Source organism: Podarcis gaigeae, assembly GCF_964106915.1.
Source record: "Podarcis gaigeae genome assembly, chromosome: 2".
NCBI classification, from domain to species: domain Eukaryota; kingdom Metazoa; phylum Chordata; class Lepidosauria; order Squamata; family Lacertidae; genus Podarcis; species Podarcis gaigeae.
Window position 1 is genome coordinate 6475223 of NC_139679.1, and position 25884 is coordinate 6501106.

Below are 25884 nucleotides of genomic sequence, written 5' to 3' on the forward strand. Positions count from 1 at the left end.
CACATAGCATGTCCATGGTTACATCTTGCACCAAAAAAATCATGCACCCACTGTTGCCTCGGGCCACAGTGGTGCAAAAACGTGGTTACAAAGCATGGATCCACATGGATCCTCAGGATTTTTGCATTGGGCTACTCCAAACTCACTGTCAGATCACATGTCTGTGGCCACAGCATGAACCACAAAAATCATACATCCACTATTTTGTTTAGAATATTTTTTTTTGTTTTCCTCCTCTAAAAACTATGTGCGTGTTATGGTTGGGTGCGTGTTATAGAGTGAAAAATACGGTGGGAATGGAGGGAAGTCAATCAAGTTTTATGGTTTAAATTTTTGATTGTGATGAGTGTTGTTGTTTTTTTGTTATCATAAAATTAATAAACGAGAGAGAGAGAGAGAGAGAGAGAGGGGGGGGGAGGGAGGGATACATGGATGCTGACAACTAAGCCATGAATGTGTAGCATTTGGAGAGAAATTCTGTGTGGCATCTTCTCAGGGTTGTTTGCGCTGTAATCTTCTGCACAAAGGAGATTTGGTAAAAACCATTAATTGCTCCTTTTTTAGAACACGGGGTCCCAGAACCCCAAAAACAGGGTCTTCTTCCTTTGATGCAAGTGACCTGCCTTCTCCCTCTTAACAAGAAGACTGGGCAGAGATGGCAGAGGCTGCAGGGAGGAGGGTGGGAAGCAGCCCTGGCAGAAAAGGCTCCTTGCTCTCTGCAGCAATTTCCCCCCACTTGGTTAAGGTCTCCCTTCAGGAAGGCATTTGATGTATCAGCGAGACTTTGAATCATGTCCTCATGACTGTCTCTTAATACAACTGGTGCTGTGTCATACACAATCCTCTCCTGGGTAGGGTGTATCCTGGCTCCTGCAAGAGGGCAGAAGGCAGGGGAGCTGCATTTCCCATCTTTTCTTTCTCCTCAATTTTTGGATTTCTTTTTTTTAAAAGAAAGGTGTTCCTATCCATGGACTCAAGTTTCTGACCTGCATTCCTGCATTCCTATGACTCAGTAGGCAATGACGTTTCTTCTTTTATTCCTCTGCATTTCAGGCGAGAGCTCCATCCTTTTGGAGTCCAAGTCAGCATTATTGAACCTGGTGCTTTCCAAACAACCATTGGTATAAGAACATTAGAGAATTTAAAGACAGTATGGAACCAAGTGCCATCTGACATCAAAGAAGTCTATGGGGAACAGTACTTTGAGAACTGTGAGTAGACGCGGAGGGGATTTCAGCATGGTTTGCATTTTCCTGCAAACTTACCCAATTCACACATCAAGAAGCAATACATAGCTCTGCTTAGGAATTCAAACTCCTCTAGATTTAACAACAAGTTCTCCAGACTAACTATGTGTACAAAGTGAACATAATATACAAAAATGCACTAAGCAAATTGATCACGATAAAAAAAAATCACTACGCAAGGAAATAATGTTTGCCAAAATGTGTATACAGTGGTACTTCAGTTTAACAACAGCCCGGTTTAAGAATGATTTGGTTTACAAATTCCACAAAACCGGAAATAGTGTCTTGGTTTGAGAACTTTACCTCGGTCTAAGAACGGAATCCGAACGGTGGAAGGGCACCGGCGGTGGGAAGCCTCATTAGGGAAAGCATGCCTCGGTTTAAGAACGGTTTGGGTTTAAGAACAGGCTTCCGGAACCGATTAAGTTTTTAAACCGAGGTACCACTGTATTGTGAAAACTGAAATGCTGATGACTTTCAAATCATAAACTGAAATGAGGAGAACCAAACTCAGATTTTGGAGATATTGAAACTGAGAGAAACCTAAATGGACAGGTTCGTCCATTGTAGATTTAAATCTTTTAAGAATGTGTTCTGTTTCGAAGCCTCCAAAATAGTTCCAGATGCATCTGCTATGATTTACCGTATTTTTTGCTCTACAAGACTCACTTTTTCCCTCCTAAAAAGTAAGGGGAAATGTGTGTGCGTCTTATGGAGCAAATGCAGGCTGCGCAGCTATCCCAGAAGCCAGTACAGCAAGATGGATTGCTGCTTTCACTGCGCAGCTACCCCTCTTGCTGTTCTGGCTTCTGGGATTCAGATTTTTTTTTCTTGTTTTCCTCCTCCAAAAACTAGGTGCGACTTGTGGTCTGGTGCGTCTTATAGAGCGAAAAATATGGTAATTCTTCTAGGGAGAGGTATCTAGATGCCAACCAGTCCATTCAGCTCCCAAAAGATTTAGGTTACCTCCTACATTTACAGCACTAACTTCTGTTTTGCTTCATATTTCTCACACACAGATTGCAAAATTCCTCAATATACCATTAACAATGCCAGCAGCAAGCTTCACCTGGTCACTGACTGTATGGAACATGCCCTGACATCCTGCTCCCCTCGCACTCGCTACTCTGCAGGATGGGATGCAAAGTTCTTGTACATTCCTGCCTCTTACTTTCCAACATTCATCGTTGACTTCGTGATGAGCTGCATTCAGCCCAAACCTGCTCAAGCAGTATAGATTGCTTTGAAGAAAAACCTTTACAGTTGTCCAAATGAGCCAACAATCTGTGGATGCTTGTTTATGCAAAATAGAAAATGCAACAAACAAACTTTTGCAAGCAGTATGAATTGCTTTGAAGAAAAAGCTTTACAGTTATATTTCGAGAGGGGAAGCCAGTAGATGGTGTTCCTGTTTTCAGTTTAGCTTATACTGTATTTCTATATATGGTGGCTGAGATAAGGGATGCAGCTGCTGGCATGGGAAAGAAGGGAGTGTCCTTGCTCTGAACCAGCTGTAGAGATAAGGAGTAATATGAGTGGAGGGCTATCTTGAACTCATGCTCTGACTTCAAAGTGTGAAATCGAAGGAGGTGCCCTTAGAAGTGGATGGGGAAAAGGACGAGAGCATAAACCCCTTCTACAGAAATGGTGGAAAGCTGCTCCAGGACGCTATAAAACGCCCCAACTGCAGCAATCCAACGAGATTCCAGTTTGGACTGATCGGGTAAAGTGCCAAGCATATCTTGGCCTGAGAAAGAGGGTGCTGTCATCGGTTTCTGAAATGTCCCTGGCAAAAATGATGGATAGCTGAGCCAGCTTCACAACTTTATCTTTGAGTACAGTGGTGCCCCGCAAGACGAATGCCTCGCTAAACGAAAAACCCGCAAGACGAAAGGGTTTTCCGATTTTTAGCGGCTTCGCAAGACGAATTTCCCTATGGGCTTGCTTCGCAAGATGAATGTTCAGCATTCTGAGTGTTGGCGGTGGGGAGGAAAGCCCTCTTCCCACCGCAAGTCTTCAGGACAGGTCCGGGAACAGAGGGGAAGGTGCGCAGCTTCGCTGCCACCCGCCAGCATTTTAAGATCACCCCGGGACAGCGGAGAAGTCTCCGCTGTCCCGGGAAGGCAGGCGGGGGGGGGAAGCAAAGACATTCGCCCCCCCGCCGGCCTTCAGAAGAGGTCGGGGGACAGACTGTCCCCGGACCTGGTCTGAAGGCGGTTTCCATAGGAACGCATTGATTGATTTTCAATGCATTCCTATGGGAAACCGTGCTTCGCAAGACGAAAAACTCGCAAGACGAAAAGACTTGCGGAACGAATTAATTTCGTCTTGCGAGGCACCACTGTATTCTTTCATATACAGTTGTACCTTGGAAGTCTAATGGAATCTGTTCTGGAAGTCCGTTCGACTTCCAAAACGTTCAGAAACCAATCGGAAGCCACACCGGACGATTGAAAATCATTCCAGTTTTTGATTGTCCAGGAGCTGAAATGTACAAGTTCCAAAGCATTTGGCAGCCAAGGTACGACTGTACTTTAATTGTATATTAGCACCTGTTGCTGTTTCTTTGCTTATTATGATAGTAGTTAATAAAGCTTGCTTCTACTGCCTAAAAGTTTGAGATCCAAAGAACTAATTTGCAAACATTTTAGCAAATAGGATGAAAAAATCTTAGGTGAATATATACATCAAGGTGAATATATACATCAAGATCAGGCAGGGTTTCTTCCAGGTAGAAAAAGTCAAAAAAGCTTTTGATAATGTTTCCTGGGATTTCATGAAAAAATTACTTGAAGAAATTAATTGTGTATATACATTTTTTAAAGGAATACAAGCAATATGCTGGGAACAAATTGCGAAATTAATTGTAAATCAGGTGATAATGAATGAATGTAAAATACAAAAAGGAACTAGGTAAGGATGTCCGTTAGCACCGATATTATTCATTCTGGTCCTGGAAGTACTTGCAAGAAATATAAGAGCGGATAAAGACATTAAAGGGATAAAAACTGGAAAAAAATGAATTTAAGCTGAAAGCCATAGCTGCTGATCTAGTAATTACAGTAGAAGATTCAAAAAAATCTTTCCTTAGAGTAATAGAGAAAATTCAATAGTTTGGGGAAGTGGCAGGATTTAAATTAAATAGAAATAAAACTAAATTATTAGTTAAAAAATTAAAAAAGAGAAAAAAGATTTGGCCCAAAGCATTGAGATAGAAATCCATAAAAAAGTAAAATATTTAGGGATGTTGTTAACAACAAGAAATGTAAATGTGTATAAAGACAATTAGGAAAAAGTATGGTCTGAGATAAAAAGGAATTTAGAAATATGGAGTAGAATGAACCTTTCCCTACTAGGAAGAATTGCAGCGGTGAAAATGAATGTGTTGCCGAAAATGCTCTTTCTCTCCCAGACAGTCCCAGTAATGGGACAATCCCCAGTAATGAGGATGATTGCCTCAAAAGATGACAAAAAGATATTTCTAAGTTTATCGGGGTGGGAGTGGGGCAAAAGGCCAAGGATAAACATAAGAGACTTACAGATACAAAAGAAAGATGGGGCTTCGCCTTCTCAGATCTTAAACTGTATTATGAGGCTGCATGTTTGGTTTGGATTAGGGACTGGATAAAACTGGAAAAGGAAGAAGCATTAGATTTGTAATGTTATGATAACAGATACGGATGGCATGCATACATATGGTATGGGAAAGGGAAAGTACATAAAGGATATTACAATCATATAATCAGAAGATCATTAATGAGAGTATGGGAGAGGTACAAAGATTTAATAGAACAAAAAACAACTTGGTGGTTATCACCAATTGAAGCTTCATTACTCAAACTGCTTGGCAAAAAGGGAAAGTGGCCTACATATAGAGACTTACTGAGAGATCAAGAAGGAAAATGGAAATTAAAAGATTATGAGGAAATCAAAGATCATGTCCAGAGTTGGTTGCATTACAGACAATTATACGAAATGTATAAGGAAGATAACAAAAAAGGGTTTAGCTATACAGTGGTACCTCAGGTTAAATACGCTTCAGGTTACATACGCTTCAGGTTACAGACTCCGCTAACCCAGAAATAGTGCTTCAGGATGAGAACAGAAATCGTGCTCCGGCGGCGCGGCGGCAGTAGCGGGAGGCCCCATTAGCTAAAGTGGTGCTTCAGGTTAAGAACAGTTTCAGGTTAAGTATGGACCTCTGGAACGAATTAAGTACTTAACTCGAGGTACCACTGTACAACCTCTAGATTCCCAAATGAGGTTATAGAAGAAGTGAAGTTGTTGAAGAAAGCATATAGTATTCTGCTAGAATGGGAAACAAAAGATGAGGAGGTCAAATCAGTCATGATTAAATGGGCACAAGATATAGGACATAATATACAATTTCAGGATTGGGAAAAGCTGTGGAAGGTAGAGTTGAAATTTACAGACTGTTCTCTTTTGAAAGAAAATTATATAAAAATGATGTATAGATTGTATATTACACCAGTAAAAATGGCAAAAATGTATAAAACTGGGTTAAATACATGTTGGAAATGTAAATAAAAAGAAGGTACTTTGTATCATATGTGGTGGGAATGTAGAGAAATTTAAAAATTTTGGGAGATGAGACACAACGAATTGAAAAAAAAAGTTCACATAAATTGCGTGAGAAGGACAACCGCGACTTCAAGGAAGAATGGGAATTATTTACAAACTATTTAAAAAGGCAACAAAAGGATTTGGACTCCGTGGCAGGTTTTGAATAAACATCCACAAATTTTTTAGTAGAACAGATTTTGTTTGTGAACCGAGGTACTAGAATTCATGCACCAAAGCAAGCTGGCCGGGTCCAGCCTCACCCTTCCTACTCTAGGTGAAATGTAATTTGGCAAGCACTCTGCCCATCTTTCTATCAGCAGGAGGGATGTGCTTCCGTAAGAAAGATACGCTCAACCCCAGGCTTTCTTCCTGCTGTAGACAAATGACTTGAGTTATTTGCTCTATCTATACATGAACAGAACACAGGGGAAAGTGGCTGAATGTGTGGCACGGAGCTCTGCAGTGGGAGGGATTCTGTGTGTTTCCTTCACCAACAGATTCCACAATTAGTTTAAAGAAGGCAGTAAATCTCAGCACCTAACTGGGTTAAACCAATGTTTGCCAGAAGGGAGAAGCTCCCTTTGCAGCCAGTGGAGTATGAAAAACAGCAGCAGGCAGATAAGGAGCAACTGTAAACCGGAGAAGGAAGCACTGCTTTTCCTGCCGCACAACTGAAGTTGAGAGCCTTTCCTCTAACCAGCTGCAGGTCTGTCTCTTCCCTTTTCAAAATGAAATCAAATCAAATCAAATCAAATCAAAATAGTCCTGTAGCACCTTATAGACCAACTAAGTTTGTTTTGGTATAAGCTTTCATGTGTATGTGTATCTGAAGAAGTGTGCATGCACACGGAAGTTTATACCAGAACAAACTTAGCTGGTCTATAAGGAGCTACTGAACCATTTTTTATTTTTTATTTTGACCGCGTCAGACCCACACAGCTACCTACCTGAATCTTCCCTTTTCAATTATACATGGTAGTCAGTAACTTCCTGTCCCCACTAACATGTGCTTATAACAACTTTATTTTAAGCTAATATTCAGTAGGTGACACTTTTCTCAAGCTTCAGGCTGGGGGAGGGGAAAAGCTTCACTTCCTGAATTTCTTCTTCCTGGGCACCCTTTAAAGGCCGAGAAACATTTCCAGAAAAAGTTCAGAACTTTAAAAGGTACAAGATCTACCCCAGTCTCTAATAATAATAATAATTTATTATTTATACCCCATCCATCTGGCTGGATTTCCCCAGCCACTCTGGGTGGCTTCCAATAAAAGATTAAAAATACATTAGAACATCAGTTATTAAAAACTTCCCTAAACAGAGCTGCCTTCAGATGTCTTCGAAACGTCTGATGGTTGTTTATTTCTTTGACATCTGCTGGGAGGGCGTTCCACAGGGCAGGTGCCACTACCAAGAAGGCCCTCTGCCTGGTTCCCTGTAACCTCACTTCTTGCAGTGAGGGAACCGTCAGAAGGCCCTCGGAGCTGGACCTCAGAGTCTGGGCTGAACAATGGGGGTGGAATTGCTCCTTCAGGTATACTGAGCTGAGGCCTTTTAGGGCTTTAAAGGTCAGCACCAATACTTTAACGGTCAGCACGAAGCACATGCCATTTTCTCACCCCCCCCCCAGTGGTGACACCTGGAGTGAACCACCCCACCCCCCCTCCTCCACCCTTGGGGAGAGTTTGATCACACAAAACAAATCGGGGATCGGACTTTGAGCAAGTGCAATATGTGGTGCAATAATGGCAAAATAATGACCTGTTGGCGGCTAATGCTGAGATTGCACAATATTTGAGCTGCTTCTAATGTCTGTAGATGTAAATAGGATCATACTGTTCCACTTTATTTAGTTGTTTAGTTAATAAGCAGCTAGCTAGAGCTATTATTTATACTTCTTTTGGCCTGCCTCTGCTCCAAGCAGCTCTTTGCTTCATGCAAAAATTCTCTTTACCCTCCACAGCACTGTGAGGGAGGCTAAATTGAGCGGGGGCAACATAAAAGGTCTTCCAGTGAACTTCTTGGTGGAGCAGGAATTAGAAATATCTTCCTCCAAGTTCTGCCGGGGTGTGTATGCACCCTAACGCTTGAATTCTTTTCCCCTGCTGGTTTCAGCCATGTGGCTCTACCTGGCTGCCCTGCTGGGGCTTTACTTCATTCGCCGATGGTACAAGGAGAGACAGACGGTGGAGAACCTGACGGAGAAATATGTCTTCATCACGGGGTGTGACTCTGGCTTTGGAAACCTACTTGCCAGGCAGCTGGATGCCCGGGGCCTGCAGGTGCTGGCAGCCTGTCTCACGCAGAAGGGGGCAGAGCAGCTGGGCAAGGCCACCTCAGAGCGCTTGAAAACCACCATTCTGGATGTGAGCAGCACAGAGAGTGTGGCGGCAGCGACGGAGTGGGTGAAAGGGTGCATTGGAAGCAAAGGTGACTCTCTATCTTCCTTGTGGTGCCTCTGTGCTATTGGTGGGACGGGGGATTAGAATTGCCTCTCTGTATTCATTTGTAGGCCACTTCCCCCACATAATTGTGCCCAAAATGGCTCAAAACATGTGAAATGAGGAATAGGGATGACAATACAGAAAAGAGTATTAGTATAAGTAAACACAAACAATCTATGCATGTGATTAGCTCATTTCCAACTTTATTGAGCTCTGCTAAGGTTGCCTAAGAGGATGAACATGCCTTCGTTCTTCACACAGGGCTCTGGGGCTTGGTGAACAATGCAGGCACAGGGATCCCAACAGGTCCCAACGAATGGCTGACCAAAGATGACTTTGCAAAGGTGATCAATGTCAACCTTCTTGGGATGATTGATGTGACGCTACACATGGTGCCCCTGGTGAGAAGAGCCAGAGGGAGGGTGGTCAACGTGTGCAGTACGATGGGACGCCTGGCCTGTTTTGGAGGTGGTTACTGCCCGTCCAAGTTTGGTGCGGAAGCCTTCTCTGACAGCCTGAGGTAAACAGAGCAGCTCTGTAGTTTCTTCTTTTCAACATGCAACCTCCAGATGGGTCGTTCCATATGAAGTGATCCAATTTTTTCACTCCATGGCACCCAATTTTCTTCATATTTTGTACACTTTTTGAATGAACAAAACTAACTTCAGATCTGAATTTTTTTATCTCATCCCATTTTTGAGTTATGAGGGTTTGACATTTCAAAAAAATGTCAATTTTGGCCTTGCCAGACATAATAATAATAATAATAATAATAATAATAATAATAATAATAATTTATTATTTATACCCCGCCCATCTGTCTGGGTTTTCCCATTCTGGGCAGCTTCCAACAAAATATTAAAATACTCAGACCGGAACTAAGAAACGTTAAAAGCGAAAACACCAATCTCTTCAGAACTCCATGGGATTTAATATGATATGTCATATGATGTACTTAGTTTAGAATTAAAAATTAAGTTATAAAATTTATTTTTTAAAAAATGATTTTAAAATATTTCCAATTTCTTTTCTTTGGATCTCAATGGGATCACATTTTAAAATAATATTTGTACCTACATGTTGCCTTATTGGGTTCTAATTAGGATAAACGGGTCCTCTGTTATATTCTGAAAAATATAACAGAATAAACAAAATTTCAAACTATATTATCACTTACTTCAGGCATTTCTTTAGAAAGTCATTCCATTAAAAGGTGTCTGAAAAGCTAATCAGGCTTTTCTTTTAAAAGTGTGTTACAAAGCTGAGTGATAGCTTGCTATTGCATGACAGAATTAATGCATTGAAATAATTCTTGTTAGTACTTCATCTCATGAACACTACAACAAAATACATATCAAACAAAATTATGAAAAATACACGTCTTTTGAATTTGCAAGCCTGAGATGGGATGTGTGGCTCCCAGTCCACTTTTGCTGTCCATGCTCTAGATGGTTTTGTCTAGCTCTTAGGCCAACCTGCCTGGCTGTATTGCTGGTGTCACTTAGGAGAATAGCAAAGGACTTTGAGAATAGAATAGCTCAACGTGATGTGTAGAAAAGTTGATTATGGTGTTTAAAAATTTCAGCTATTTATATACCACTTAATTATCAAAGTGTCAACAGGAGTTTGAAGCACCAGCATTCTGATGGCTGCCTCTTAATAAACCTGATGTTGTGTTATATAGAACCCATTGCAGGGCCAGGCTCATGCAAGATGGCAAAAGATAGGGGGTTGTATTTCCCTTTTCTCTCTCTCTCTTTCTTTCTTCTTTTCAAAAAGAAAGATGTTCCTTTCCATGCATGACCTGCAATATTACTGTGGCTCAGTAACAAATTTTTATTTTTCTTCTCCAATTCAGGAGAGAGCTCCATCCTTTTGGAGTCCAAGTCAGCATAATTGAACCTGGTGGTTTCAAAACATCTATTGTCTCAAATGCACTAGAAAATTTTCAGACTGTATGGAGCCGGGTACCTTCTGACATCAGACACTGTTATGGGCAGCAGTACTTTAAGCAATGTGAGTAGAGATGGGGGAGAAAATCAGTTCGATTTGCATTTTAATGCAGATTACAGATTGTCAAGAAAGCAAAATATTTGGATATAGATCTAACTAGGAAGAATATTAATCTGTTTAAAAATAACTATGAAAAAGTTTGGAAAGGAATAAGAATAGATTTTGAAACCTAGAGCAGACTAAAGTTACCACTATGGGGAAGAATCTCCATAATAAAGATGAATGGTTTTCCAAAAATGTTATATTTGTTCCAAACGATAGCAATTATAAACAAAGAAAATTGCTTCGAAGAATGGAGGAAATATATAATGAGATTCGTATGGCAAGGGAAAAAAACCACGGATAAAATATAAATTATTGACGGAAAGAAAAGAAAGGGGAGGACTGGCATTGCCAAATTTAAAATTATATTATGAAGCAGAATGTTAAATATGGGTAAGAGATTGGATTAGATTAGAAATATATATATATATTAGACCTTGAAAGCTTCAAGAATAGATATGGACGGCATGTGTATCTCAATTATGAGAAGGTAAAATCATATACTTAGAAGTGCACTATATAAGGTTTGGAACAAATATAGACTACAGTTGGAACCAAAGACACCTTGGTGGATATTGCTGCTGGAGGCATATGCTGTAAAAAAACTGAATATGAGAACAAATTGGCCAACATATAGACAACTATTGGAAGAGGAACAAGGGAAATTCAGATTAAAACCCTTTGAAGAGATACGGCAATATGAAATTGAGAGATGGCATTATATACAAAAAGAAGTATATTTAATTCTGATCCAAAGAAAGACTTTGCAAAAGAGGATTCAAAATTTAATACTACAATAATTCAGAATAAGAAATTGTTATCTAAAACATATAATTTTTTATTGGACTGGGAATTGATGGATGAAGAAGTGAAAGAAACGATGATTAAATGGGCCCGGGATGTTAGACATACTATTTATCTAGAGCAATGAGAGAAACTCTGGCGAGAAGATATACGATTTACCGCCTCATACACAATCAAAGAAAATTTTGTTAAGATGTTCTACAGGTGGAATTTAACACCAGCTAAGTTGGCAAAGATATATAAATTGAAATCCAACATTTGTTGGAGTTGTGGGAAAGAAATAGGAACAACAATACATATATGGTGGAGGTGAGAGGAAATTAAGAAATTCTGGACAGTAATACATGAAGAATTAAAGAAGATGTTGAAAATATCAATAAAGAGATGTATCTCCTGGAATTGATAGGGGAAGAGATACCGTTGGGGGGGGGGAGAGAATCTCCTTATGTGCAAGTACAGCTAGAGTAGTGATTGCTGCTAAATAGAAGTCACAAACTCTACCCTTAAGGGAGGAATGGATTTGAAAACTAAATGAATACTTACCTTTGGTAAAATTAACAGCTATTATAAGAAATCAATCAAATCAAAAATTTAAAAAGAAGTGGAAATGTTTTGATGAATATATGGGAAAATATTGCTCAAAAAAAGATATGCTAAAATTCCTTGATTAAAATGTAAAGTATCTGAGGGAAGGTAAATTAGTAAAGAAGGATAATAAGAATACAAGAAAGTTTTGAGCAGATTGTAGAACTCAAAGATAAATGTAATCTCAGAATGTAGAGGAAATCGAGTGGGGGAAGTGGGAAGCAGGGGGAGGGACGAGAGAATATTATGCTTGATTGATGATTTAAATGATAAATATATGTGGAGATGGGGAAGATGTGGTGATGGATTTGGTATATTTGCATTGTGATGTAATATAGGAAAAAAACCAATAAAAAAGAAGAAGAAGAAAGAAACATAAGAAAATTGACATACAGCTTTCCCTCTGAATTTGCACTCACCTAAATTTGGCGATGCAGTCTGGAAGTACCTGAAGGTTCTTTTCTTTGGCATCCAAAATAGTTCCAGATGTTCCTCCTTTGATTTAGCTATCATAGGGAGAAATGCCCAGACAGCAATCTTTCCCAAGAAGATTAAATTTGCCTCCTGTGTTGCTGCAGATCCAACTGTTCATTTGTTTGTTTCTCTCACACAGGTTGCAAATCGTTCCAAGAACTCACTGATGGTTGCAGCGACAACCTTCACCTGGTCACCGACTGCATAGAACATGCCCTGACATCCTGTTCCCCTCGCACTCGCTACTCTCCAGGCTGGGATGCAAAGCTCTTCTACCTTCCTGTCTCTTACTTGCCAACCACCATTGCAGACTATGTGTTGACCCACTCTGGGCCCAAACCAGCACAAGCTGTGTAGATGATTGTGAAGAACAACATTACAGGTGGCCAAACAATCTATGGATGGAACATTGAATCTTTTAGGAACTTATTGAGATGCAGGCTTAGTAATCAGTAGCTGTAAAAAGAAATAGTTTTATTTTTTTACTGATGCAGCTTAGGCTCAATACTTTGCTACCCATTTATCTAGGAATAAGCCCCATTGAACTCAGTGCCACCTACTGTAAGACTGAGTGGCCAGACACTTTTTGCCACACCCTTACCTTACTCTCCAGCCAAGTGGTCTTGAAGGAGTTATAAGTGGGGTAAAAAGATAAAACATCTTCTTTCATTCCCCACTTATCTGGTTCTAAGGAGGTTTATTTGGAATCATTCTTGCAAAGTTTGGAATTGACTTAGAACCAGATGTAAAGCACCAAACAGGAACTCTTCAATTTAGTCCCCTCTCCCCACAAAAATCCTGGGAACTGTAGCATAAGGCTTCTAGGTAAAGGTAAAGGGGACCCCTGACCACTAGGTCCAGTCATGACCGCCTCTGGAATTGCAGTGGTCATCTTGCTTTATTGGCTGAGTCTTTGGTTTCTCTGTAAATGCTGTTCTCTGCATGTTACAAAGTTGTGTAGATCCTTAAATTGTTTAACTGATTATTGCCAATAAAAAGTTTGTTTATTCAAAACCTGTCAAGGAGTCCAATCCACTTCGTTGCCTCTTCAAATACTTTGTAAAAGGTTCCCATTCATCTTTAAAGTCACAGTTATCCTTGTCCCGTAGCTTATGTGTTAATTTTGCCAGTTCTGCATAGTCCATCAGTTTTTCTTGCCATGATTCTTTAGTTGGAATTTCTTCAGTCTTGCATCCTTGTGCTATTAGGACTCTCGCGGGCGTGGTTTTTCAGCTTTTTTGGCAGGTCTTTCCCTACAATCCCTAACAAAAATGCTTCAGGTTTTTTGACAAATGTTAGATGGAACATTTTCTTCAATTCCTTACAGATCATTTCCCAAATTTTTAAAATTACATTACAAACCCACCACATATGATAAAATGTCCCCTCCTTTTCCTTACACTTCCAACATATATTTGAACTAGTTTTGTACATTTTCCCTAACTGCACTGGTGTCACATACTATCTGTACAGTGGTGCCCCGCAAGATGAATGCCTCGCAAGACGAAAAACCCGCAAGACGAAAGGGTTTTTCGGTTTTTGCATCGCTTCGCTAGACGATTTTCCCTATGGGCTTGCTTTGCAAGAAGAAAGCCCAAAGGGAAATCTCCGGGGACCTCTTTTAAATGCTGACGGTGGGGAGCAAAGCCTCCCCCCCCTCCGGCCTTCAGAAGAGGTCCAGGAAGGCCGGCGGGGGCCGAAAGGCTTTGCTCCCCACAGCCAGCATTTTAAAAGAGGTCCGGGATAGCAGGGAAGCACTTCCCGCTATCCCGGACGGCTATTGAAGGCAGGCGGGGGTGGGGTGGGAGCAAAAACCTTTGCCCCCCGCCGGCCTTCAGAAGAGGTCCTGGACCTCTTCTGAAGGCTGGTGGGGGGCGAAAGTCTTTGCTCCCCCCTGCCTGCCTTCCCGGGAGACCGGAGAAACGCGCTGTGATTCTCCGCTCTCCCGGACGGCTTTTGAAGGCAGGCGGGGGGGAGCAAAGACGTTCGCCCCCGCCTGCCTTTCCGGGGGCGATTTTAAAATGCTGGCGGGCGGCAGCGCTGCCACCCGCCAGCATTTTAAGATCGCCCGGGACAGCGGAGAAGTCTCCGCTGTCCCGGGAAGGCAGGCGGGGTGGAAGCAAAGACTTTCGCCCCCGCCGGCCTTCAGAAGAGGTCGGGGGACAGACTGTCTCCGGACTTGGTCTGAAGGCGGTTTCCATAGGAACGCATTGATTGATTTTCAATGCATTCCTATGGGAAACCATGCTTCGCAAGACGAAAAACTCACAAGACGAAAAGACTTGCGGAACGAATTAATTTTGTCTTGCGAGGCACCACTGTACATCATCTTCATACAGTTCTCCTTCAACAGGGAACAGTCTGTAAATTTTAAATCAGTTTTCCATAATTTTTCCCAATCTTCCATCATAATGTTGTGACCTACATCTTGTGCCCATTTGATCATGACTGATTTTACCTCTTCATCTTTCGTCTCCCATTCTAATAGTAAGCTGTATGCAGCCTTCAGTGATTTCACTTTCCCTTCAATCACTTCCATTTGAAACCTAGATCTTGTGTAGCTAAATCCTTTCTTACTGTCTTTATATGTTTCATATAATTGTCGATAGTGCAACCAACTCTGAAAGTGATCTCTGATCTCATTGTAATCTCTTAATTTCCATTTTCCAACATGGTCCTTTAATAAATCAACACATGTGAGCCATTTTCCTTCCTTTCCTGGTGGTTTGAGCAGTAATGCTTCATGTGGTGAAAGCCACTACGGGGTCTTTTGTCCTGCTACGGAAAAATTCCGGGTGCGGAGTTACCCTTGCCACCCGGCTCGTCGGACGAAGTCCGCGGGTCCTAGCGGAGGAAAATGAGCTCAGCTGGAGACAGGAGCAATAAACGGAGATCCAAAGTTTATTGCGCAACAGGTTCAAAATGGAATTGAACCCCGAGAATGGGGCGACATAAACTTTTAAAAGTTCCCTCCAAGTCCCAGAATACAGTGCAGAAAATGTCATGAATACATTATGGGAAGGTTGGGTTTCACGGATGATCTCATGAATATATTACAGAAAGGTGGGGTTACACAGATTAGCATTTCAGGGATGGAGGGGGAAATATGCAGAGTGAGGGATATGCATAGATAAACGTTTCCTGAGTACAGGTGATGGCAAGACAATGGCGCAGATATGCATCGTCTGCCACCTGGCATTGCCCGGAGGAAGGGTTTGGCAGAACGATCCGACCGGATTAGGGTCTTCCTGAGTACGTGACCTGTCGCTCAGGAGATTATGGAAGTGGGGCAGCAACATGGAGTCCGGAGGGAACCGAGTAGAATGACGTCAAAATGGAGAAAATTGGAGCTTTGGTTGATTTTATATCATTTTCCGAAGTTTTCGGCCCCTTGCCGGTCAAGTGTATATTGTATATTAAAAGCGGAAACAAATGGATACATTGTAACAAGACTTTGACAGTTTTACAAGGTCGCTGGTTTCGGTTCCATTGTTCTCGCAGCGGGGAGCCGTCAACAACTTGTCAGGAGGTTAAATGAGGCGTGCAAGAGCTCCCTGAGCTAGCTCCTGCAGGGGAATGCATGCTCTTGATTGGCTGAGGCGCAGCCATTTTAGTCAATGGAGAAAACAGTACGATATGGTCTACTCATATTAGAAATAGGGCGAAAGTTAGGGTTAAGAAGGAAGGGCTTATTTCGCCCGTATATAGAAGGAAAGGATATTATTTTATAAAGTCAAGGGGTATAGTGTGGTGCTTGTGCAACAGTGTGGGGTTCAGGAGCTGGGCGCCGTCGAGGTCATCGCCTCGGGTCCCTCTCTAGGAGGAGGAGGGGTGAGGAAAGGTACCCCCCTCTCCTTCCGTATCAGTCCCAATAAATCTTTGTATCTCTCCCATACTCTCATTAATGATTTTATAATTATATGGTTATAATTTCCCGTACCATAGATATGCGTGCCAGCCAAATCTGTTGTCATGTCCTTCTAATTCTAATGCCTCTTGCTTATCCAATCTCATCCAGTCCATGATCCATATCAAACAAGCAGATTCATAATACAATTTAAGGTCTGGGAGGGCAAACCCGCCTCTATCTTTTATATCTGTAAGTATTTTATGTTTATCCTTGGCCTCCCCCCTGCCCAGATAAATTTTGAAATCTCACTCTCATTTTTAAAAAACATTCATCTTTCAGGATGACTGGTATTGATTGAAAAAGAAATAGAATTTTTGGCAACACATTCATTTTGATCGCCGATATTTTTCCTAACAATGAGAGATTCATTCTGCTCCATATTTCTGGGGCTGCGGCACTCATCTTGCTTTATTGGCTGAGGGAGCCGGCGTACAGCTTCCGGGTCATGTGGCCAGCATGACTAAGCCACTTCTGGTGAACCAGAGCAGCACACGGAAACGCCGTTTACCTTCCCGCCAGAGCAGTACCTATTTATCTACTTGCACTTTGACATGCTTTCGAACTGCAAGGTTGGCAGGAGCAGGGACTGAGCAATGGGCGCTCACCCCGTCGCGGGGATTCGAACTGCCGATCTTCTGATCGGCAAGGCCTAGGCTCTGTGGTTTAACGCACAGCACCACCCGTGTCCCTTGAACAAGGCCTTATATAGACTTTTTAAAATTGCCACCCTGCAGCCCAATACCACCCCTCAATACATCATACATACATCACAGAAGGGGCGGTCTACAACAGAATCCTGTCTGGCAGGAAACCTGTTGATGGGTTTAACTGGCTGTTTACCTGAAGAGTGTGTGTGAAGTTTGTACAAACTGAATGATTGGCGGGGGGTGGGGTGGGGTTCCTGAGACAGTGCTAACGCTGAGCTCTCTTTCTTTCTGAGTTGATCCAGTGATTGCAGGGTTCACTAGTTAATAAGTCACTGCCAGTCAACAGAGCAAGGAGTCCCTCCCATTTGTTTCCAGCATCTGGTATTCTGAAATATGCTTTGTCTTGTGTTGCGAAGTCACACTGCCTGGGCTAGTGACATGGAGAGGTCATAGTGCTACTAACACAGCAGTTTGACTTGATCCCTAGAGACATATTCCACACAAATGGATGCCAACAATAATAGTTAAGTAACTACGTCATTTTGCAACAGCAGAAAGTTAGACAAATAACATAATATTTGATGGAAGATGACCTTGCACCTGAACAGAAACAGTACTGAATGCGAAAAGTACAGAACAGGAAATAAAGTTATGCCTTCTTACATGCAAATCATTAGGGATGTAAGCTCCGATCAGCTTCCTAGGATGTGTTGGCAACATGTGCACTCGATACTCTAGTCTATTTCATCTCTGGGTCCTCGTTCCCATCCTAACCATAAATCTCTGATCTCCTTTGAAAACTTAATAAAAATCCAGCATCAAAAAGATTGGAGTCCATCAGGCATCGGACCTTGAGCAAGTGCAACATGTGGTGCAATAATGGAAAAATAAGGCATATGAACTGTTGGCTGCTAATGCTGAGCTTGCACAATATTTGAGCTCAGTTCTGCTTATGTCTATAGATGTAGATAGGATCCTAGTTAGTTGTTTAGTTAATAAGCAGCTAGCTGGAGCTATTATTTATTCTTCTTTTAGCTTGCCTCTGCTCCAAGCAGCTCTTTGCTTCATGCAAAAATTCTCCTTCCCCTCCACAACACTGCGAGGAAGGCAAAATTGAGCGGTGGCAATTACGGTCAAAGACCAGCTCACGTAACACAATAAAAACAGCGTTCATAAAGATAAAATCTACAGTCGGAACAGATTGCGGCATCACCTCAGTTGGGGAAGTAAGGGTCTTCCAGGGAACGTCTTGGTGGAGCAGGAATTAGAAATATCTTCCTACTGCCGGGGTGTGTATGCTTCCTAATGCTTGAATTCTTTTTCCCTGCAGGTTCCAGCCATGTGGCTCTACCTGGCTGCCCTGCTGGGGCTTTACTTCCTTCGCCGATGGTACAAGGAGAGACAGACGGTGGAGAACCTGACGGAGAAATATGTCTTCATCACGGGGTGTGACTCTGGCTTTGGAAACCTACTTGCCAGGCAGCTGGATGCCCGGGGCCTGCGGGTGCTGGCAGCCTGTCTCACGCAGAAGGGGGCAGAGCAGCTGGGCAAGGCCACCTCAGAGCGCTTGAAAACCACCATTCTGGATGTGAGCAGCACAGAGAGTGTGGCGGCCGCGACGGAGTGGGTGAAAGGGTGCATTGGGAACAGAGGTGAATCTCTATCTTCCTTGTGGTGCCTCTGTGCTATTGGTGGGACGGGGGATCAGAATTGCCTCTGTATTCATTTGTAGGCCACCTTCCCCACATAATTTTGCCCAAAGTGGCTCAAAACATGTGAAATGAAGAATAGGGATAACAATTCAGAAAATACCTTAGAAATAATCATTATGAGCATTCAATAATAGATATCAGAGCCAGCTCCAGACATTTGGCGCCTGAGAGCATGGGACACCCCCTCTGGGAATCCCGGGAATTGTCGTTTGTCAAGGATGCTGAGTTGAAAAGTTGAAACAACATTCCAGCTTGACAGATATTTTCTCTAGTCTTTGGGGTTCCTAAGCTCAGTCAAACTCTTGGTGTGGGGAAAGAGAATTGATTGTTTTAACTGCAAAGGGGAAAGAAGAAGAATGATGTGAAAATAGAAGGCAAATTTAACAGAGAAGGGCACGGGCATTTTTTTGTTCTTTTGGTTACTTTGGGGATTTTGCTGCGTGAGGAGTATCTGAATGCAGCAAAACTCTGGGCAGCAGCAGTGTGGCAACCCCAAAATCCCAACCCCACAACACACAGCAGCCACTGTGCCACACTATAGACCTCCATGCTGCCCTATGCCCCGCCTATAACGGCAGACCTCCCCCCCATGCTACTGCTGGGCAGGAAAGAAAGGGAGAGAAAAGCAAGCAAGCTTTTTCATTGTGATTGACAATGATTTTTTTTTGGGGGGGGGGACTTGTATGCAAATCAGCAGCCTGCCACCACTGTAGCTGCTGGGCAAATTAGCAAAGTCCTTTCCCGGATCTCATCCTTTGCAAGTCTTGCTTTCACCGCTGCCAAGCATACACAAATGTCTGCACCGCTATTACAAGGAAGGCATTGCTGGCTTGGCTGGAGAAACCGCCTCTCACTTCTTCTCTGCCCTCACCTCTGCCCACCCACAAGGAGGGTTCGCAGCAGTAGCTTGGCCAGGTGACCGGTGTGTCTTGGTGGGGTTTCCACTTGTCCCTTGTAAGAGGAGATTGTCCCTTATCTTAAGCGGAAATGCTGCATAATAATAATAATACCTTTATTGTCAATGTACAACCTGTGTACCATCAAATTAACCGAGCCGAGCCTCCCCCCAAACACTCAATCTCTTTTCCCCCCCAATAATATTTTTATTCATTTTCCACAAAAGACAAAACAAAACAAAACAAAAAATCGTTTTTTATACAATCAATTCACATTTTATCACACATTCATCTCTTTTTTTTACTTCCCTCAGCTCCTCTGCCGATCTTTCGTTTGCATCAATATTATTAACGCATTTTCTTAACTTAGTATTGCCTTTAGATATCTCCTTCTCTCCTCTTATTTTCTTTTAAACAATATTCCTCTGTTTTTCACAGAGTCTCTTGAAAACCGACAAATGTTATCTGTTCATCACATATGCTTTTCAGATAATCTGTAAATCTTCCCCAGTCCTCGATGAACTTTTGGTCTTGTTGATACCGAATCTTCCCTGTTAGTTTGTCCAATTCTGCATAATCAGTCAATTTCAGTCTCCATTCTTCCACCGTCAGTAATTCTTCCTGTTTCCATTTTTGGGCCAGAAGTATTCTCGCTGCTGTAACTGCGTATTGAAAAAGTTTACAATCTTTCTCACTTATCTCATTTCCTACCAATCCCAATAAGAAGGCCTCCGGTTTCTTAATAAACGTATATTTCAACATCTTTTTCCATTCATTATATATCATTTCCCAGAAGCCTCTCACCTTTTTACACTCCCACCATATATGATAGAATGTCCCTTCTTTTTCTTTACATTTCCAACACTTATTACATGTTTTGTACATTTTAGCTAGTTTTACTGGCGTTATATACCATCTATATACCATTTTCATCACATTTTCCTTTAATGCAGTACATGCCGTAAATTTTAGTCTTTCATTCCATAATTTTGACCATTCATCATATTGTATTCTTTAGGTACCAAAGAAAACCCCTCCCCCAGAAAACCCACGAAAATTCAAGAAATCTCTGAATTTTCTGGCCCAAAATCTCTGGCCCAATGTATCATTACCGATTTAACCTCTTCATTTTTTGTATACCACTCCAGCAACATTTTATACATTTTAGACAAATTTTTTATACTCATTATTCAATATCTCTAGTTGAAATTTTGATTGTTTTTCTCTATATCCATACATTTTACAGTCTTTTTTAAACATTTCACAGACCTGATAGTAATGCAACCAATCATAGACAAATTCTTTTACTTCTTCATAGGGTTTCATTTTCCATTCCCTCCCCCCAAACACTCAATCTCATTGCACTCTGTGTGCTTGTCGCAGAACACACCAACCCCAAAAATCAATTGCACTATATTATTTTCAGTTCAGCAGCCTAACAGTCCACAGATAGAAACTGTTTTTTAGCCTGTTAAGGGATGTAGTTTGTCCCTTATGTCTGCCTTGCTTTCTCCCTGTACCCCCACCTCCTCTGCTGAGCTCAGCTGCTCCCTCCCATTTCTACCAGAGCTGTTACCTCTCTCCTGCCTGTCTGCTTTCCATTTCTCTCTCTTCATCTCCCCTTTTCCCTACCTCACCCTCTCCTGTTACACTAAATCCAGTCAGAGACACAGCTGTGGCCCAATGGAAGGCAGCAGAGGATAGTGAGTGTTTGGGGATGGAATGGAATGTGGATCCTCATTCCTTTTAAATGCTTCCCTGACCCTGTTCCTTTACAGAGGGGTAGGATGGATATTTCAAACCTATTCTTTAGGTACCAAAGAAAACCCCTCCCCCAGAAAACCCACGAAAATTCAAGAAACTGTCACAATCCTAAATTCACTTTCAGCCTGATCCTTTGAAAATAGAAATAAGTCCCAATTAGTTCCGTTTAATTTACTTTCAAATAGGTACGCAGCTAATTGAAGCCTTAAAATGGTTGTTGTTTTAGTTATTTCAATAAATTGATGCCCAATACTATGTACTGTTAAGAACAGGTTGAAAAATGAAGCACACATGTCACCCTAGTGGTTAGATGAAGTTGTCGGTCTCTGATGCATGTGTGTGATACAGCTACATGGAAAGGGACGTTGGAGGCAAAGTTCTGTGAGGAAGAGAAACAGAATTTGTTGCTATCTTCACCCCTCTTTCATTTTGGGGCTCGGTTTCTATATTTACAATTCTTCTGATAAGCAGAAATTCAGCACGTGGGGAGGATGTGAGTCATAGAAATTCATGTGCATTGCTAACTGAGATCCATAAATTTCATTGGGTCTACTCTATGGGTATGGCCAGCACTGGAAACAACCCATTGTAAAGGGTAGCTTTGAAGTCATTTCTGCACCAGGTAATTTTTAGCCTCCCAATTCTCCCCAATGTCCATTATTTTGCCTGATCTGTCCCTTATTCTGTTCAACCAAAGGTGGCAACCCTAGTGTGTGGGGATTGCTTCAGCTGTTTAAAAATGTTGTGCTGTGCTCAGCCTGTGGCCTCAACACTGCTTGCATCGCACCACCAACAGTGACAACTTGGCCCCACAACCATGGGAGCCAAGGGCCATGGATACCATGCAGCATACATGGTCCTGACACCAAAATTTGTGGGAGTTGGCCCCTATGCCCTGCAGCTTGCTGCTGTGAAGCAACCACCTTACCAGGCCTCATGCAAGGGCCAGCCCTCCTAAGCACAAACAATCTATTCATGTGACGGCCTTATTTGTTAGGGTTGCTAATAGGAAAACATCTGTTCTTTCTCACAGGGCTTTGGGGCTTGGTGAACAACGCAGGCACAGCTCTACCATCAGGTCCCAACGAATGGCTGACCAAAGATGACTTTGCAAAGGTGATCAATGTCAACCTTCTTGGGATGATTGATGTGACGCTACACATGGTGCCCCTGGTGAGGAGAGCCAGAGGGAGGGTGGTCAACGTGTGCAGTACGATGGGACGACTGGCCTGCTTTGGAGGTGGTTACTGCCCATCCAAGTTTGGTGCAGAAGCCTTCTCTGACAGCCTGAGGTAAACAGAGCAGCTCTTTAATGTTCTCTTCTGCTTGCTTTAGTGCAACATCTGCCACACTCCCTAACCACTTGGCAGGCTGGAAGTGGCTGATGCGAGTCCTCCTGGTTTAGTTGCCAAGTCTGGGGAAAGTGGGTTGCAGGGAAGAAAGAGCTGGGAAATATGGCAGCTGCCCAGGGCTTTGCCCAAGACTCGCACAACTTGAGATGAATGTATCCAGGCACAGGCCATGTCCACATCTGGCCTTGAACCAAACTTTTCAAATCACTGTTGAATGGTTTCTTTAAATGTAAAGGTTCATCATTGTTCCACCTGATGTGTATGTCTTTAAGGGGCCAGAGCAAAATAGCGAGACCCAGCTTTGCAGCTGTGGAGCATAGCAGGTGCTGCTGAGTTGTGTTAATTAAGCTGTGTCAGCAATTGGGTAGAGTATATAAGGAGCAGCACGTAGCTCTCCCATTACCCTGGGGGATGGGTTGGTGGTTGGGTCTGGTTTGTTGATGTATTTAGTGTATAAAGAGTTTTTGTTTTTGATATTAAAACCTTGTTTAAGTTATTTTTGAGTCCCTTTTTAATGCATGGTCTCCCCAGCAAGCTCTCTGCAGCGCCACCATACTGCAAATAGCCAACAATCACAAGCCCGCAATTGGATGTGTGGCTCTCAGTCCAGGACCTTCTCATTAATGGTGAACATGCTATGAATGTCCCCCTGTTTTCCTTAGAATAGTTTGGGCCCAACATGCTCTATAGAAATGTTGATTACCATGTTGAAAACTGTGTGCTTTTTCCAACTATTTAAAGGTAAAGGGACCCCTGAACATTAGGTCCGGTCGTGACTGACTCTGGGGTTGCGGCGCTCATCTCGCTTTATTGGCCGAGGGAGCCGGCGTACAGCTTCCGGGTCATGTGGCCAGCATGACTAAGCCGCTTCTGATGAACCAGAGCAGTGCACAGAAACGCCGTTTACCTTCCCGCTGGAGTGGTACCTATTTATCTACTTGCACTTTGACGTGCTTTCGAACTGCTAGGTTGGCAGGAGCTGGGACCAAGCAACAGGCGCTCACCCCGTCGTGGGGATTCAAACTGCTGAGCTTCTGATCAGCAAGTCCTAGGCTCTGTGCTTTAACCCACAGTGCCACACATGTCCCTTCCAACTATTTATGTACCACTTAATTATCAAAGTGTGGGACAGAGCAGTTATCTGTAGATATGCAATGCCCAGGCTCACGTAGCAGGGAGCTCACTTTGGGGCTGCTAACACTGCAGTTTGACTTCACCCGCAGAGGCACACTCCATTCTCTCTTGATGCCAACAGCTAAGCTGTGAATGTGTAGCTTTTGGAGAGAAATTCTGTGCGACATCTTCTCATGGTTGTTTGCACTGTAATCTTCTGCACAAAGGAGGTTTGGCAAAACCCTTAAATGCTCCTTAAATGGTCCCAGAACCCAAAAAACAGGGTCTTGTTCCTTTGATGCAAGTGACCTGCCTTCTCCCTCTTAACAAGGAGACTGGGCAGAGATGGCAGAGGCTGCAGGGAGGAGGGTGGGAAGCAGCCCTGGCAGAAAAGGCTCCTTGCTCTCTGCAGCAACTTTCCCTCTTTGAATCATGTCCTCATGACTGTCTCTTAATACAACTGGTGCTGTGTCATACACAATCCTCTCCTGGGTAGGGCGTATCCTGGCTCCTGCAAGAGGGCAGAAGGCAGGGGAGCTGCATTTCCCATCTTTTCTTTCTCCTCAATTTTTGGATTTCTTTTTTTTTAAAGAAAGGTGTTCCTATCCATGGACCCAAGTTCCTGACCTGCATTCCTGACCTATGACTCAGTAGGCAATGATGTTTCTGCTTTTATTCCTCTGCATTTCAGGCGAGAGCTCCATCCTTTTGGAGTCCAAGTCAGCATTATTGAACCTGGTGGTTTCCAAACAAACATGTTCAAACAAGGAGTAGAGAATTTAAAGAATGTATGGAACCAAGCGCCATCTGACATCAAAGAAGTCTATGGGGAACAGTACTTGGAGAACTGTGAGTAGACGCGGAGGGGATTTCAGCATGGTTTGCATTTTCCTGCAAACTTACCCAATTCACAATTCATGAAGCAATATATTAATCAATATATAGCCCTGCTTAGGAATTCAAACTCCTCTAAATTTAGCAACTAGTTCTATAAATCAACAATGTGTACAAAAATGTGCATATTAGAGAGAATTTGGCATCAAACTGGCATCAAAAGTATGCACAAAAACGCACTAAGCAAATTGACCACAATAAACAAAAATGCACTATGCAAGGAAATAATGTTTGCAAAAATGTGTATATTGTGAAAACTGAAATGCTGATGACTTTCAAAAATCTTAAACTGAAATGAGGAGAACCAAACTGAAAGATTTTGGAGATATTGAAACCAAAATGGACAGGTTCATCCATTGTATATTTAAAGATTTTGAGAATGTGTTCTGTTTTGAAGCCTCAAATAGTTCCAGATGCATCTGCTTTCATTTAGTTCTTCTAGGGAGAGGTATCTAGACGCCAACCAGTCCATTCAGCTCCCAAAAGATTTAGGTTACCTCCTACATTTACAGCACTAACTTCTGTTTTGCTTCATATTTCTCACACACAGATTTCAAAATTGCCCAATGTGCCGTTAACATTGCCAGCAGAAAGCTTCACCTGGTCACTGACTGTATGGAACATGCCCTGACATCCTGCTCCCCTCGCACTCGCTACTCTGCAGGCTGGGATGCAAAGTTCTTGTACATTCCTGCATCTTACTTTCCAGCGTCCATCGTTGACTTCGTGGCGAGCTGCATTCAGCCCAAACCTGCTCTAGCTGTATAGATTGTTTTGAAGAAAAACCTCTACAGTTGTCCAAATGAGCCAACAATCTGTGGATGGAACACAAGCCTAATTGCATCTTGATGTTTACGTTTTTATTTTGCTTGTTTATGCAAAATAGAAAAGGCAACAAACAAACAAACTTTTGCAAGCAGTATACATTGCTTCGAAGAAAAATATTATTGCCAAAGGGAAAGCCAGTAGATGGTGTTCCTGTTTTCAGTTTAGCTTATACTGTATGTTATGGCTATCAGGTGGTTGCTCGAGAGCAATCAGGCAAGATGCTTCACTGGTCTTTTCAAAAGCTTTATTATTAGTGCTAAAACCTTTACACTGCAGAATGCCTCTGTTCCATGTCTTGCTCACTCACTAGCAGAATCTGAGAGTGGGCGGTCCTTAAACTTTCCCCAGCAGAGTAGTTTCTTGACCCCCAGCCGACGCCTCCCCTCTCTGCATGAAAGCCTACTGTGCAAGGAAGGCTTTGCTCAGGCAAGGTGTCCTGGCACTGCCTTGCCTCCTCTGAACCCTGCAGCTCCTTCCCACTAGAGGCGTGGCTTCCTTCCTCCGCTGAGGAAGTGCTGCTTCCCACGATTTTTGGAGGCTCTCTGTAATCCATCTGCCTTTCCCCCGCTTTCCGAGCT

At 42.6% G+C, this 25884-nt stretch overlaps 4 protein-coding genes across 8 annotated transcripts in view; 3 read left to right on the top strand and 1 right to left on the bottom strand.

Annotated features, from left to right (window-relative positions):
* LOC310840197 (17-beta-hydroxysteroid dehydrogenase type 6-like) overlaps positions 1-25884 on the bottom strand; it is a 257115-nt gene that overhangs the window by 72708 nt on the left and 158523 nt on the right. The gene's annotated exons all lie outside the window — the stretch shown is intronic.
* Positions 1057-25385, top strand: LOC310840195 (retinol dehydrogenase 7-like). Of its 2 annotated transcripts, none has more exons than XM_083729493.1 (5): positions 1057-1211; positions 18078-18399; positions 22153-22411; positions 24276-24433; positions 25029-25385. In XM_083729493.1, exons 1-5 carry the CDS (start codon positions 1188-1190, stop codon positions 25244-25246), a joined length of 981 nt encoding a protein of 326 aa, XP_083585619.1. In that variant the 5' UTR covers positions 1057-1187; the 3' UTR covers positions 25247-25385. The 2 variants fall into 2 exon arrangements, with proteins under 2 accessions (XP_083585619.1, XP_083585620.1); XM_083729494.1 differs by lacking the exon at positions 1057-1211 and adding an exon at positions 17887-17973.
* The window catches only part of LOC310840203 (retinol dehydrogenase 7-like), a 486845-nt gene continuing 466864 nt past the window's right edge, over positions 5904-25884 (top strand). Inside the window, exon 1 of one of the 3 annotated variants that reach the window (XM_083729508.1) lies at positions 5904-6537. The gene's annotated coding sequence lies outside the window, so the exon portion shown is untranslated. Of the gene's footprint in view, positions 6538-12432; positions 12573-17714; positions 17897-25884 lie in introns of those variants that run through there. The other 2 variants (XM_083729507.1, XM_083729509.1) reach the window with 2 other exon arrangements.
* LOC310840198 (retinol dehydrogenase 7-like) overlaps positions 7366-25884 on the top strand; it is a 47114-nt gene continuing 28595 nt past the window's right edge. The window contains exons 1-5 of one of the 2 annotated variants that reach the window (XM_083729498.1): positions 7366-7840; positions 7944-8258; positions 8534-8792; positions 10131-10288; positions 12330-12866. In XM_083729498.1, coding sequence (XP_083585624.1) covers positions 7946-8258; positions 8534-8792; positions 10131-10288; positions 12330-12547 — 948 coding nt within the window. In that variant the 5' untranslated portion in view covers positions 7366-7840; positions 7944-7945 and the 3' untranslated portion in view covers positions 12548-12866. Of the gene's footprint in view, positions 7841-7918; positions 8259-8533; positions 8793-10130; positions 10289-12329; positions 13016-25884 lie in introns of those variants that run through there. The other variant, XR_014561844.1, reaches the window with a different exon arrangement.

What these genes read in the sequence shown, in the direction of transcription:
- LOC310840195 (XM_083729493.1), top strand. Translation starts at nt 1,188, where the DNA reads ATGGGGAACAGTACTTTGAGAACT. An exon ending in GGAACAGTACTTTGAGAACT is followed by an intron (nt 1,212 to 18,077) that starts GTGAGTAGACGC and finishes TTTTCCCTGCAG; the next exon opens with GTTCCAGCCATGTGGCTCTA. An exon ending in GCCTTCTCTGACAGCCTGAG is followed by an intron (nt 22,412 to 24,275) that starts GTAAACAGAGCA and finishes TCTGCATTTCAG; the next exon opens with GCGAGAGCTCCATCCTTTTG.